The sequence below is a fragment of the Physella acuta genome, unplaced genomic scaffold (assembly GCF_028476545.2).
Source record: "Physella acuta isolate Inbredline_101_S28 unplaced genomic scaffold, ASM2847654v3 ptg000090l, whole genome shotgun sequence".
Taxonomy (NCBI): domain Eukaryota; kingdom Metazoa; phylum Mollusca; class Gastropoda; family Physidae; genus Physella; species Physella acuta.
The window spans coordinates 2,382,591-2,398,550 of NW_026731610.1; the positions used below are offsets into that span (position 1 = coordinate 2,382,591).

At 42.4% G+C, this 15,960-nt stretch overlaps 1 protein-coding gene across 1 annotated transcript; it reads right to left on the reverse strand.

Moving 5' to 3' along the window:
* Nucleotides 1-225: 225 nt before the first annotated feature.
* LOC131927986 (nose resistant to fluoxetine protein 6-like) lies at nt 226-15,390 on the reverse strand. The gene is made up of 13 exons (XM_059283869.1): nt 15,293-15,390; nt 14,281-14,377; nt 13,072-13,373; nt 11,864-12,031; nt 11,284-11,380; nt 10,978-11,070; nt 10,005-10,173; nt 9,080-9,159; nt 7,484-7,606; nt 6,120-6,246; nt 4,306-4,495; nt 2,525-2,667; nt 226-493 (listed from the first exon to the last, which is right to left on the reverse strand). The coding sequence occupies exons 1-13, from the start codon at nt 15,339-15,341 to the stop codon at nt 383-385; spliced, it is 1,749 nt and encodes a 582-aa protein (XP_059139852.1). The 5' UTR covers nt 15,342-15,390; the 3' UTR covers nt 226-382.
* Between the last annotated feature and the right edge of the window lie 570 nt (nt 15,391-15,960).

Below are 15,960 nucleotides of genomic sequence, written 5' to 3' on the forward strand. Positions count from 1 at the left end.
AACTTCAAAATTTATTGCTTGACAATTATTTATTGAAAAATTAAAATAAATTATCATATTTACGTTAAGTATTATTATTTAGCGATTGTGTTTGTTTTGGTTTTTTTTTTCGGCTTATTTAGTTGAACGATAATGAATAACTAAAGAACATTAAAAAATAAATTACTTGGTAGAATTTTAAACAACACATTGAAAATACATAATACAGAAATACACATTGCAAAAACATCCCATGCAGAAACAGATAAACACATCAAAAACAGAATACATAACAACAACATAGAATACATCTATTGCTTTTTTTGGACCTTTTTAATTTTTCAACAACAATGCCAAGGGATACAACTCAACAAATGTAAAACAAAAAATCCAACAAACTTCTCTATCTACGAATGAAAGCTTTTTCCAAGCCAATCATCGGAGATTCTAGAACCAGGTTCAGGACGAAGGAGAGAAGGTAGGTGAAGACCAACACACCTAGGTAGGAGATCACCTGTGGAGGATATACATGGAACTCATTAGCTTCAGCCTCTACGCTCCATGTCAAGCGTTACCCCCCCCCCCCCTCCTACTACTACACCATGAACATCAAGGTTGAGAGTCTAATTATTGTTTTTAAAAAATCGATCAAGCTGCAATAGACGAACAGGATTTTTACTTTCTCGTATATACGAAGTATAGAGAAAGTCTTGTAATCGTGCAAAAAAAAAAAATCGAGATTTTTGCAAATCTCGACGTTTTGCATCTCACTGATACGGAAAAACATAATTTTGCAATCTTGTCCGTATGTCTGTGTGTCTGTGTGTGTGTGTCTGTGTGTGTGTGTGTCCGTGTGTAAACACGATAACTTGAGTACCGTTACAGCTAGGTTGATGAAATTTCATATATAAGTATTTTATCAAAATCGTAGATCCGTATCAACTTTTGAGCGATTTCCGACAACCGGAAGTGGTACTTTTTCTACTTTGAATTTTTCAAAAGCCTATAACTTGAGTACTATTTCAGATAGATAAATTAAATTTCACATGTAAGTAAAAGATCTAATTCTCTACCTTCTGTTAAATTTTGAGTAATTTCCGTTGACCGGAAGTAGTAATTTACGCTACTTCCGATTTCTCAAAAAACTAATGTAAATTTTTAAAGTACTAATAATATTGCGCACTATTATGCGCTTTTTTATTTCGCGTTCACTTGGTGTGCAATTAATTTGTCTACGAGATTTTATTCTATTTTTAAAACTTTAAGTATTTAAAATGGATTAAAAATCATGTCTAGAAGTCTATAGCCCGAGTTCCCATCCCCTGTTATTTTATATAAGAATATTCGAGAAAGTTTAGGGGAGATCACTCCCGGTTTATTTTTAAAAGAGGCCTTAAATAAACTATGAATTAATGAGCTTGTTATTTTGTCAGATGTTTACACACACACACACACGCACACGCAAGCACCACAAACACGCACATCACACACACGCACATCACACACACGCACATCACACACACGCACATCACACACACGCACATCACACACACGCACATCACACACACGCACATCACACACACGCACATCACACACACGCACATCACACACACGCACATCACACACACGCACATCACACACACGCACATCACACACACGCACATCACACACACGCACATCACACACACGCACATCACACACACGCACACGCATCACACACACATGCACACGCATCACACACACATGCACACGCATCACACACACATGCACACGCATCACACACACACGCACACGCATCACACACACATGCATACGCATCACACACACATGCACACGCATCACACACACATGCACACGCATCACACACACACCACACACACACACACACACACGCACACACACACATCACACACACACATCACACACACACATCACACACACACATCACACACACACATCACACACACACATCACACACACACATCACACACACACATCACACATCACACACACACATCACACACACACATCACACACACACACATCACACACACTCACATCACACACACACACATCACACACACACATCACACACACACACATCACACACACACACATCACACACACACACATCACACACACACACATCACACACACACACATCACACACACACATCACACACACACACATCACACACACACACATCACACACACACATCACTTACACACACACATCACTTACACACACACATCACTTACACACACATCACACACACACACATCACACACACACATCACACACACATCACATACACATCACACACACATCACACACACATCACACACACACATCACACACACATCCCACACACACATCACACACACACATCACACACACATCACACACATTACACACACATCACACGCACATAAAAAAACAGACATGTACATCAATACATCAGATGTGCTCACATAAATCAGTCGTTTACACATACATCAGACGAGTGCACATACAATAAACTAGTACACAACATGTACACCTACAAGGTTTGTATCGTTGAGCAGGTAGGGCGTGTCCTGGTTACCGTAGTACACCCGCATGAGACACGGGTGGACCAGGTAGGCCATATAGGTCAGGCGACTCAGTGGAATCAATGGCGGCCAAGACAAGATGGCGTCCACGGGTCCTAGGGTAGAAATAATTGACACAAAATATGTATCTGGTGATGAGATGATTTTAGAGTTATAGTGTAGTTTAACACTGCACTATTTTTTAAAAGGGGGGGGGGGTGTCATCGTGGTCGGATTAGTGAAGCTCATTGTTGCTAAACAAAAAAGTTCCCGAGTTCGAGCCCCCTTGACAGGTTCGAGGGACAGCAACCTATCTAGGAGAGAAAACTAGCTATCTGATCAAAATAGGGCTGGTAAGTAGGTCACCAACCAGTTCTACGGCTCAATAAAACCTGCATGAGCCATAGAACTGGTTGGTGACCTACTTACCAGCCCTATTGTGATCAGATAGCTAGATACTATTCATCCATTTTATATAGTTATACGTGAAAGTATAGCCTGTTTTGAAAAGTCCCGAGATCGAACCTCGCGCAGATGATACCCATCTAGAAGAGTAAAAATTCATAAAAAACGTTTTAATAACAAGCTTTTATGTAATGATGCACTAAAAAGTAGAAAATAAATTATAGACTACTATTTAAATAACTATAAAGAAAAGCGTGGGTCACTTTAGTATCTATTGGATACCTTTACTAATGTTAAGGAAGACACCCACGCTTTTCTTTATAGTTATTTAAATAGTAGTCTATAATTTATTTTCTACTTTTTAGTGCATCATTACATAAAAGCTTGTTATTAAAACGTTTTTTATGAATTTTTTTTTCAGTACTTTACATGTTTTATCTACAATAGAGTTACATGACTAAAAACCATTGCGCGCCTACTGAATATCACGTTCAGTAGGCGCGCAATGGTTTTTGAACGCAGCCATTACGTGGTCGTGATGGCGCAGCTATTGATGACGCGTGTGGTGTGGTTGGCTAGACATGCCTACTAATTCGGTCCAAATTTTAATTAATTCATAAAAAATCAATTAGGCATCCAATTAAGTCAAATTTAGATTCAGATTGCATTGTCTTCATGTCTTGACCCACGTGCCAACTGTGAATCGTATCGGTCAAGTAGAACTGTCCGAATTTTCACTCCTGCGTTTCCGTCTAGACTGACGACTGACGACTTACGACAGACAGAGGAAGTGAGTTAAATAAAAGCTTGTAAAATGGTGCATTTTGTTCTTTTTATAACATAACAGTTTTACACGTCATACTCAATCCCGTTCTGTGAGGGGGGATAACCAGTAACCACCACCAAATGTGACAGTGGGGTTGATGAATATGATGAAAAATATCCAACTCACAGTTCAAGTCATGATATAAAGTTCTTTATTAAAATTTATATTATCAACTTCCTACCTAACTAATCTACACGGTACTACTACCACTACTATCTAACTGTATGTAACTCTACATATGTCTGACCGTCTCTACCTAATTCTACATTTCTCTTTTCTAGCTACCTATCAACTGTAACCTAGCCCTACACACCTCGACCGTCTCTAACACCTAACACCAAGTCCGTCGCTGATCTCACTACTGGCCCACGCCTCAGTGGTCAGCTGACCGTTCCACGTGACCGGTCAGCTCCTGTACGTCCATTGGTTTCTCTACCCAACTATCTGTAGTCTGTTTCTGCTAACCTCTATCTACTTGACAAACTAGCGTCATCACACCGTCCACCATTACAGTATCTCTCACCTCCATGACCCGAGGAGCAGGCGACCACCACCCAGGCCACACAGACTCCCCAGGCCGACCGGGCCACGGCGTTATACAGGGCTGCCACCCCCACGACGCTCGGGTCCTCCCCGCCGATGTCGCCACGTAGACCGTACACAATTGCGAGCCCCGCCCCTACAGTTGAGACCCAACCCGTCAGGACCGTCATCTGGAGAATAAATAACAGGTTAGCCGTACCACGGTAGATATGAATTCAGTTAATGAATAGCTAACCTTAAGCCTAGCTTCGTGGTAAGGTACGCCTAAGCAGTGTAGAGTCGATTAAATGTATACACAAACTTAATATCGTTTCATGAGAGCAGATGATGAAATAACTTTGTGAGTCACACGGAATGGTCACTTAGCTTTTATTTTGCAATATCAAGAAATCGTTACATAACTTTAGGAATATCAAGAAATTGTCACTTTTATTGCATAGTGCTGACCATACTATCATCCCTTCATATGCCGAGGTCACAGAAACAGGTGAACTCTACTTCACTTACCCCATAGACTGTCAGGTTTGGAAAGGGAACTGAATCACTTAACTTTGGAAATATGAAGGAATGGTTACTTAACATTAAGAAAGAAATAACGAATGGTCACAATCATTTGGGAATATAAAGAAATAGTCGCTTCACTTTGGGAGTATCAATGAGCAGTGGACTAAAGCTTTAGAAGGTAAACATTTCTAGTTCCTTAAGAGCTTTAGAAGTAAACCTTTCTAGTTCCTTAAGAGCTTTAGAAGTAAACATTTCTAGTTCCTTAAGAGCTTTAGAAGTAAACATTTCTAGTTCCTTAAGAGCTTTAGAAGTAAACATTTCTAGTTCCTTAAGAGCTTTAGAAGTAAACATTTCTAGTTCCTTAAGAGCTTTAGAAGTAAACCTTTCTAGTTCCTTAAGAGCTTTAGAAGTAAACATTTCTAGTTCCTTAAGAGCTTTAGAAGTAAACATTTCTAGTTCCTTAAGAGCTTTAGAAGTAAACATTTCTAGTTCCTTAAGAGCTTTAGAAGTAAACATTTCTAGTTCCTTAAGAGCTTTAGAAGTAAACATTTCTAGTTCCTTAAGAGCTTTAGAAGTAAACATTTCTAGTTCCTTAAGAGCTTTAGAAGTAAACATTTCTAGTTCCTTAAGAGCTTTAGAAGGTAAACATTTCTAGTTCCTTAAGAGCTTTAGAAGGTAAACATTTCTAGTTCCTTAAGAGCTTTAGAAGGTAAACATTTCTAGTTCCTTAAGAGCTTTAGAAGGTAAACATTTCTAGTTCCTTAAGAGCTTTAGAAGGTAAACATTTCTAGTTCCTTGAGAGCTTTAGAAAAACATTTCTTGTACCTTAAGAGCTTTAGAAGGTAAACATTTCTAGTTCCTTAAGAGCTTTAGAAGTAAACATTTCTTGTACCTTAAGAGCTTTAGAAGTAAACATTTCTAGTTCCTTGAGAGCTTTAGAAGTAAACATTTCTTGTACCTTAAGAGCTTTAGGAGTAAACATTTCTAGTTACTTTAGAGCTTTAGAAGGTAAACATTTCTTGTTACTTTAGAGCTGCCCTAACCTCCTTTTCTTGCCTACCACCGTTAAAAAGTTCTTTTACTGCTATATAGCCCACATAAACGATTATCATTGCCTCATTCTTGCTTTCCCAATTAATTCCAGACAAACATTAAAGCTGAGTTAGCTCCACGCAAACAGAAGCCGACTACATATTCAGCAGAGGACTTTTAACTCACACGCGTCAAAGTCTATACCAATGTAAGATTATATTTAAAAAAATTTACTGTACATAATGTATTATGGCTTACTTTATTCATGTGTAGCTTCCCCTCGTAGACGGCCAAAACGTAGCCAGTAAAAATTCCAATGATGTAGGGTCCTATCCTACACCACGGTACGATGTAATAGTGTTCCATCCAGTGGGCCGAGGTTTCCCTAGCACGACATACAAAATACCGAAGTTGAGGGTTTAAATTCTCATGGATCTATGACAATAACTAACCCCTTGTCCTTGTTGGGGTTTTAAAAGAAGATTTAGTTTAGTTATTTGGCCAAAAATACATAAGAATTTTTTAAACCACAAGCTATGCGCAGTGGCCTATCGGTAGAGAGCTGGACCGCTAACCCGTAAGTCTCGAGTTCGAATCCGGGTTCAAGTCAGTAGACCGTCCCTGAGTCCACCCAGCTCTGCTGGGTACCTAACTCACGTTAGGGAAAGTAAAGGCGGCTGGGCATAGTGCTGAAAACACTATCTCTTCATATGCCGAGGTCACAGAAAGAAGTGGAATTTCACTTGCCCCTTGGACCGTCAGGTTTGAAAAGGAACTTTACTATGCTAATGGATAAAAATCTGAAAAAATATGCACCTTAAACTAGGTTTATAAATTATTTAGTAGATCAACTTCATATTTATCAATTTAATTTTACTTAACGTGGGTACATAATTTGGAAAATATTCTCTCAAATATCAGGAATTTTTAATGGAATCTGAAAATTTAAAACTGATCTGCAAACTTTAAACACAACGTTAAGGCTTTTAAAACTCTAAAAATCTGAAACGTAAAAATATTATACACACTGTAACCTGGATTTTTAAAAGTTTGTGTAGTTCGAACGTTCGAATATTTAGATGAACTTACTTCGTCCAACTTCCGGTCAAGAGTAAAGCTCACTTTTTTCTCTTTTTTTTTTGGCTAGATAGTGGGGTGGATTTTATGCCCAAGCACATTTTTTTCTGATGGAGTCTGGTACTATCAGAACTGAAGATTTCCTGCTACATTTTCGCAGTCTGGGAACCGAACTCGAGACTTTTGTATTAGAAACGTGCGCTCTACCATTCGATCTCTAAGGTGCTGGATCCTTAAAGCGATTGTACATTGAACTAGGAATCGAAACGAACTCTAGTCTTTTGGATTAGCATTCGTGCGCTCTAGATACCTTTAAGCGATGATACATTAAACTTGGATCGGAACCGAACTCAAAATCTTTTCATTAGCAATCGTGTGCGCTACCACTTAACCCTGTCGCTCAGGATCCTTGGAAAGACGGTACATTAAACTTGGATTGGAAATTTCAAGGTCCAAGACATAAGTTTCAATTTGATGCTTAACCTCTTGATTAAACTGTGGCGCATAATCGTAACATATTTGCCTGCGAGACTATTCTGACTTACAGAATATGGACATCAAGTCCCAGCATCACTGGGGGCCATTCGTTGACCACAGACAAGGTGGCCGTAGCTGTCCAGTGGGCGAAGAGTAGAGTTACACAAACCACCACACCGACAGACCTGTTTCTGAAAGAAGAAAGTAGAGTTACACAAACCACCACACCGACAGACCTGTTTCTGAAAGAAGAAAGTAGAGTTACACAAACCACCACACCGACAGACCTGTTTCTGAAAGAAGAAAGTAGAGTTACACAAACCACCACACCGACAGACCTGTTTCTGAAAGAAGAAAGTAGAGTTACACAAACCACCACACCGACAGACCTGTTTCTGAAAGAAAAAAGTAGAGTTACACAAACCACCACACCGACAGACCTGTTTCTGAAAGAAAAAAGTAGAGTTACACAAACCACCACACCGACAGACCTGTTTCTGAAAGAAAAAAGTAGAGTTACACAAACCACCACACCGACAGACCTGTTTCTGAAAGAAAAAAGTAGAGTTACACAAACCACCACACCGACAGACCTGTTTCTGAAAGAAGAAAGTAGAGTTACACAAACCACCACACCGACAGACCTGTTTCTGAAAGAAGAAAGTAGAGTTACACAAACCACCACACCGACAGACCTGTTTCTGAAAGAAAAAAGTAGAGTTACACAAACCACCACACCGACAGACCTGTTTCTGAAAGAAGAAAGTAGAGTTACACAAACCACCACACCGACAGACCTGTTTCTGAAAGAAAAAAGTAGAGTTACACAAACCACCACACCGACAGACCTGTTTCTGAAAGAAGAAAGTAGAGTCTAGTAAACTTCATCAATAGACCTGTTTCTGAAATCAGAAATTAGAGGATCACAAGCAGTGGCGTAGTCAGGATCGTCTCATGGGGGGGTGTTCAATTTTTTTTCCCGCAATATAAATGTATATATCAGAGGCGTAGCGTCCCTCCCCGGCCCCCGAGGACAAACTTTTGATTTGCACCTCGGGTGCTAACCCCTCCCCCCCCCTAACCCACCCCCCCCCCCTGCCTACGCCACTGATCATAAGAGGGTCGGCGTGGTCGAGTCGGTAAAGCTAATGGTTGCTAAACCGAACCCTCGGGCAGATGCTCGTTAGCTGGGTACAGCCACTCTTCTAGGAGAGACAACTCCAAAATAAAACAACTGCTGCCTTGTAGTTTGTTTTTGGTTGGACAAAGGCTATGTAAGCAAATCCAAAAAGAAAAGCAGGCTGAAATTGGAGTCAATGGCCTCGATGGCGCATAACCAGTTGACACGTATACTTAATTGTGTTGGAGGGGGATCCCTTCCAACACCAAAATTATGAACGAAGAAGAAAGAAGGGTATCACACCAGTATTACACCAAAAGATTGTTTATGAGAGAAGAAAGTAGAATCTAGTAAACCACCACACACATGGACCTGTTTCTGAAATCAGAAAGCATGAGTTAATCTAACAATACGAACGAAGCTCGTGATTTGGATAAAACATAAGTTATCAATTGCTAAATGTATACGTTGATTACCAGGTGTTGAAAATCAACGAGTGTATATACCGTTAACAAGAACCGTGATCAATGATTGGGGTACTTACATCAAAAGCGGAAGTAGCATAGCAGGCGTGATGAGGTAGAACTGCATGTCGTTGGCCAGGTACCAGGAATGGCCAAAACACTGGGAGAGTAAACAAAAACAGGAGGAAATTAAATGCAGTGTGGTGAGAGATAATGTTACATAATGTGGTGACTGCCATTATTTCACTAAAAAGTAAACAAAGACAGCAAGTGCCAGCTATAATTTAAACTGACTTGAAGAAAACTTTTTTAAATCTACTTATATTGTATATGGGAAGGACTTTATGGGTCTGTCTTAAACTAGTGAGACTACACATTATGTGCTCTACGTGACGCCGCATGCATTAGTATTACCAAACACTCTAAAGCACTTGTGCCAGCGGTCAACAGTGCCCCCGAGGTCAACAGTGCCCCCCCCCGAGGTCAACAGTGCCCCCGAGGTCAACAGTGCCCTCGAAGTCAACAGCGCCCCCCGATGTCAACAGTGCCCCCGAGGTCAACACTGCCCCGCCCCCCCCCCCCGAGGTCTACAGTGCCCCGCCCCCCGAGGTCTACAGTGCCCCGCCCCCCGAGGTCTACAGTGCCCCGCCCCCCGAGGTCTACAGTGCCCCGCCCCCCGAGGTCTACAGTGCCCCGCCCCCGAGGTCTACAGTGCCCCGCCCCCCGAGGTCTACAGTGCCCCGCCCCCCGAGGTCTACAGTGCCCCGCCCCCGAGGTCTACAGTGCCCCGCGAGGTCTACAGTGCCCCCCCCGAGGTCTACAGTGCCCCCCCCCGAGGTCTACAGTGCCCCCTCCCCGAGGTCAACAGTGCCCCCCCCCCCCCGAGGTCAACAGTGCCCCCCCCCCCCCCCGAGGTCAACAGTGCTCGGAGTCACCTATACCTGTATCACCTTTACTCGTACCACCTTTACCCTGAACTGACCTGACCACCAGCGAGTGTCTCACCTCTTCACGTGACCTCACCAAATTGTTGACGTACAGAAGATTCAACCACCAATGGGTCTCACACTTGTCCTTATCTGGGGGCTGGAGGGTCCGCCAGAGGGCGCCGGACCCCATGAACCTCTGCAAGCCGAGGACCGTCACCAGAATCATCATGTAGGGCGGGGTCAACCTGGGGGACAGTCATCATTTCTTGCACGGCTTTTCAAAAATTCATTTTAAAATGTAGTTTGTATCGTAGAATAAACTTAGTATAATGTTATAATTTGAGTAAAATAGCATATTAAATTATTGTTACATTTGTCTAGTTGTAGGCCTACACTTAATAAATTAGTAAAAACGTTGCTAGTATTGTCTTCGCCGCAAAGGAAACTATATAATTATAATCCTCTGTAGGCCGATTGCCGTCATTAGAGTTATGTAGGGTTGCGTCAAAATAGGTACGGAAATAATTTAATTTTCTAAGGGGCTTTTTTTATGTTTTATTTGAATAATTTCTATGTTTGACTTTAGATAGTATGTCAAAAAATTTAAAAAAAGTATTTGTGTTATGTCGTTTAATTGTGTTGAAAATAAAGTGGCTAAAGAATTGTTAAAATTTCTTTTCTTTTTTTAAATTTTAGTAGACAGTTATTGTTAGATTGACAGTAAAATTACTTTTTTAACTTTTAAGTATTAATCTTGTTATACTGTATTTAAACAAGTCTATTATTGTACAAGCCACATCAAAGGACTTAAAGCAGATGATACAAAAACAGTTTCTTCCAGGCATTTCTTTAAAATGTCTACGGTCCCACTCCCAGAACGATATATAATGTCTATAGAAAATATATAATTTTACCAGTGTCCGACCCTCCCCCCCCTTCGGAGATTTTAGTCCGCCCCCTCGTCGGGGAAATTTCAAGTGCCCCCCCCCCCCCATCCCTGCCCCGGAGAAAGAAAAATGTCTGAAAGAAACACTGTATAGATAACGTACCGCCAAAGACGATGGAAGTAAAAACATGCCCAGTTGACTTTCTTGCCGGTAGCCAGGTAATCTTTCACAACCAGGTACGAGACTAGGATGCCACTGAAAAGTGAACCAAAAATATGCAGGTTTTTTTTTTACTAAATTATAAATCAAAATAAATATTCGTTATGAATAGTTTGTCTAAAGTAAACGTTATTTAATACCCTTTATGAATCAGGCCGCCGACATAGAGCGGCAGTTTAAAATATCCCACTAGTAAAACAACCCATCGACATAGAGCAGCAGTTTAAAATATGAATTACAACACAATACCTGAGCGTGAAGAAGGTATCCACAGACACGAAACTGTTGGCTATGACGTCAGCTGTCCAGGTACTCAATAAAGCTGAGAATTTCGTCAGTGTGTTGGCTGTAGCAGTAGATGCAATACGATTTACAGGTAAACTTAATCAACGAGATTATACAGGTTGTACAGCTAGCTAGGTGTAACTAATCGGCTTAAGCTTGTAACTATAATTTCTCATGCTAACTGAGGTTTAGAACACAAGCTAAAAATTTAGCCAGGAACTTGGTCCTTATCTAAGTTATAGATTAATGATATATCCAGATATAAGACTAAGCTAATCTTTAACCTACCTATCCCTAAACTTGGACAAACCCAACATTAGAATTTATGCATTAAATATACACACATATACGCTACGCGCATGTGCTACGCGCCTGTGCTACGCGCCTGTGCTACGCGCCTGTGCTACGCGCCTGTGCTACGCGCCTGTGCTACGCGCCTGTGCTACGCGCCTGTGCTACACGCCTGTGCTACGCGCATGTGCTACGTGTATGTATATATTCATTTATATATATATATAACCCAAACAGAGATGTAACAACTGACCAAATGTCTCCACACCGTACGTGTACATATGACCCAGCATGACCCAGGACATACTCAGGAACCGGATGCCGTGGACAGCGGTCAGTGACCCCGGGGGCTGAGTCGTGTTGAGAAGTTTAGAACCGTTGGTGTAAAAAGAGAAAGCTATCAGAACCTTCTGCCATGCCGCTGGAAGTGTGATGGTAAATCTGGTGTTAACAGTACTCTATTAAGTTAAATGTGGCTGTAAAATTAGGTATATAGATGTACATGGGCATGATTTCACTCATTGGTATTGCTAACCTGTGGCCCGTCTAAGTATGGATTTTATATGTAAATCTATATGTTTATAGCTATACATACATCAATGCTCTGCGCCAGCCAGTTCAACACTGTTCATGTACACATACCATGACCGTCTAGTCCGCTACTTCTCATGTACACATACCATGACCGTCTAGTCCGCTACTTCTCATGTACACATACCATGACCGTCTAGTCCGCTACTTCTCATGTACACATACCATGACCGTCTAGTCCGCTACTTCTCATGTACACATACCATGACCGTCTAGTCCGCTACTTCTCATGTACACATACCATGACCGTCTAGTCCGCTACTTCTCATGTACACATACCATGACCGTCTAGTCCGCTACTTCTCATGTACACATACCATGACCGTCTAGTCCGCTACTTCTCATGGTCACATACCATGACCGTCTAGTCCGCTACTTCTCATGTACACATCTCCCCGGTCGTCCAGTCCACCACCTCATGTACACACCCATGGCCGTCCAGTCCACCACCTCATGTACACACCCATGGCCGTCCAGTCCACCACCTCATGTACACACCCATGGCCGTCCAGTCCACCACCTCATGTACACACCCATGGCCGTCCAGTCCACCACCTCATGTACACACCCATGGCCGTCCAGTCCACCACCTCATGTACACACCCATGGCCGTCCAGTCCACCACCTCATGTACACACCCATGGCCGTCCAGTCCACCACCTCATGTACACACCCATGGCCGTCCAGTCCACCACCTCATGTACACACCCATGGTCGTCGTAGTCCACCGCTCATGTACACATACCCATGGCCGTCCACTCCACCACTGCTCACGTACACATCTTCCTGACCGTCCAGTCCACTGTTCATACCCCTGGCCGTCCAGTCCACCACCTCACGTACATTTAGCCCCCATATAGACCCACTGACCTTGAGAGGGCTCCGGCAGTTTCTTGGATGCCTGATCCACCAAGGTCACCGTCTCCTCGTCCGAAGAATCCGTCTCCAAGGCGTCGTAGCTGTCGTAGTCCAGCGCCGGCCTCTTCCGGGACGCCTCACGCCGCGGGGAGTTATCCGTCCTTTGCAGTTCCTGGGTCACGTGGGACCGCCGGTCACGTACCTCTTGCAACCGGATGTTGGCCCTGTTAAGTTTCCAGGCCGGGTATTGGAAGTGAACCAGGTCGTAGAGCGTCCCGCATATGGCAGTGATGGCAATCACGGACAGCAGGACGCTGTTAGATAGATGGAATAAAGAGTCACAATATATACAGGACTGGTATCATTGTATGTACGGGTGGAGACACAAGATGTACAGGTTTTGTATCATTTTATGTACGAATGGAGTCATACTTCTTCGTTCTTAATTTTTTAGTGTTGGAAGGGATCGATCTAGAGGGTTTGAACTCGAGACAGTTTCGAATGTATCAACCATTAGCTTTTTTTTTTTTGCCGACTAGACCACACCATCAGAAATTAAAGATACGTGTCAACTGGTTATGCGCCATAGATCATTAGATGCCATTAACTCTGATTTCAGCCTGCTTTTCTTTTAGGATTTGCTTCCATAAGGCAGTAGTTGTTTGATTTAGGAGTTGTCTCTCCTAGAAGAGTGACTGTCCCCAGCTAACGAGCCTCATCCGCCCTAGGGTTCGAACTCGAGACTTTTCGGTTTAGCAACCATGAGCTTTACCGACTCGACCACTCCATTGGAGTCATACGAAACTACCATTCTACACAGCAAGTGTTGAGATATAAATTTTAAGGCGTTTTGTGTAAAACTCTAAACCACTTCATCATACGATTCTATATAACAGACTGGCAACTCCCCATATCTCCATTCCAAATTATGTTATACGAAATTTTTTAATTAGTAATTAGTAAGGACTCGAGACCAATAAATACCGTAATGATTTAGTTATATATTTTGTAATAATGTCCAATAGGATTCAATAATGTCAATTATCAGACAAATAAAAATTTTACTATCTCAAATAACAGAAAGACTTCCTCCACTTATAGGTGCCTCGTGTTCACCTTTTAAGGAAAAACTTAACTCACCGCTTAACTCACATGTTTGTCATTAACATCAGCTCAAATCTACTTCCCCTAGCCAATCAGCTACCATAATGCGTTACTCACATGGCGGTGACTGTGGCTGCCGTGACCTCCCTCTCGTCTGTCCGACACTCCGTGACCCCAGCTGACAGGGTGTCAGTGACATTCAGCACGTGCAAACCTGCAGGTGACAGTGTAAGGTGCACGTAGATGTACATTCCATTCATGGCCATTAATACCACTCTTAAAATATGATAAATGGATTTTCGTTTGCTATTAATTTTCTAAACCACATACAAATATTAGTTGCTACTACTTATATCGACACTAGATCTTCTTGACCTAATCAGAAACCCGTTTAACAATAGCCCAGCCTTAGTCTAAAGTCTAAACTAAACTGATATTACAATACCACTTAGTACAAACATAATTCGATTTATGGACGAGTCCTTTGTTGAAATGAAATGGGGAGCTGAAAACCTTAAGTATATACGTATAGTATTGTCTACGCTTTTGAAATCGCAAATATACAACTTAAAATGTATTTCATCAGAGAAGCCGATAAGAGCAACAGATAAAGATTTAAATGTAGTTCTGATCTCGGCTTGTGATGGGATATTGTGACCATCTGTCATGCTAGGTACCCATCAGGGCTAGGTGAACTCAGGGAAGTACTTCAATCATGCTAGGTACCCATCAGGGCTGAGTTGACTCCGGGGAGTCCTAAAGTCTAGCTACTATCAGAGCGAAAATTGGACGAATCCTACGGTCAAGCTAGGTACCCATCAGAGCTGAGTTGATTCAAGTGAGTCCTGAAGTCTATCTACCCTCTCAGCGAAAATTGGACGAATCCTACGGTCATACTAGGTACCCATCAGAGCTGAGTTGACTCAGCGAAGTTCTACGACCTCAAACGCCAGATCCGAACTCTAGACTGTCCCCGTTAGTAATAGAATGCGCTACCATTCGATTACGCCGTCTAACAATACAAACTGTAATTCGAAAGTTAAAAAGCCCAATAGTTTTATTGCTCTAGTTATAAGTAAAGTCATAGTATATGTTTGATTTTCTACAGCCAGGGGTGGTCAGAACTTACCGGCACCAACAAGTCTAGAAATCTCCTCCTCGGTACAGCTGTCTGGCATGCAAGATCCAAGCTCGATCTTTGAGGTGTCAAAAAATATATTCCTTAGGTCCTTCTGTGGAGGTAGACAGGTAGGTTTGGGTAGAAAGGTAGGTTGGGGTAGACAGGTAGGTTGGGGTAGACAGGTAGGTTGGGGTAGACAGGTAGGTTTGGGTAGAAAGGTAGGTTTGGGTAGAAAGGTAGGTTGGGGTAGACAGGTAGGTTGGGGTAGACAGGTAGGTTGGGGTAGACAGGTAGGTTGGGGTAGACAGGTAGGTTGGGGTAGACAGGTAGGTTGGGGTAGACAGGTAGGTTGGGGTAGACAGGTAGGTTGGGGTAGACAGGTAGGTTGGGGTAGACAGGTAGGTTGGGGTAGACAGGTAGGTTGGGGTAGACAGGTAGGTTTGGGTAGACAGGTAGGTTGGGGTAGACAGGTAGGTTTGGGTAGACAGGTAGGTTTGGGTAGACAGGTAGGTTGGGGTAGACAGGTAGGTTGGGGTAGACAGGTAGGTTTGGGTAGACAGGTAGGTTTGGGTAGACAGGTAGGTTTGGGTAGACAGGTAGGTTTGGGTAGACAGGTAGGTTTGGGTAGACAGGTAGGTTCGGGTAGACAGGTAGGTTCGGGTAGACAGGTAGGTTTG

What these genes read in the sequence shown, in the direction of transcription:
- LOC131927986 (XM_059283869.1), bottom strand. Translation starts at nt 15,341, where the DNA reads ATGCCAGACAGCTGTACCGAGGAGGAGATTTCTAGACTTGTTGGTGCC. An exon ending in TGGTGAGGTCACGTGAAGAG is followed by an intron (nt 9,160 to 10,004) that starts GTGAGACACTCG and finishes TTACTCTCCCAG; the next exon opens with TGTTTTGGCCATTCCTGGTA. An exon ending in GGAAGCTACACATGAATAAA is followed by an intron (nt 4,496 to 6,119) that starts GTAAGCCATAAT and finishes TTTATTCTCCAG; the next exon opens with ATGACGGTCCTGACGGGTTG.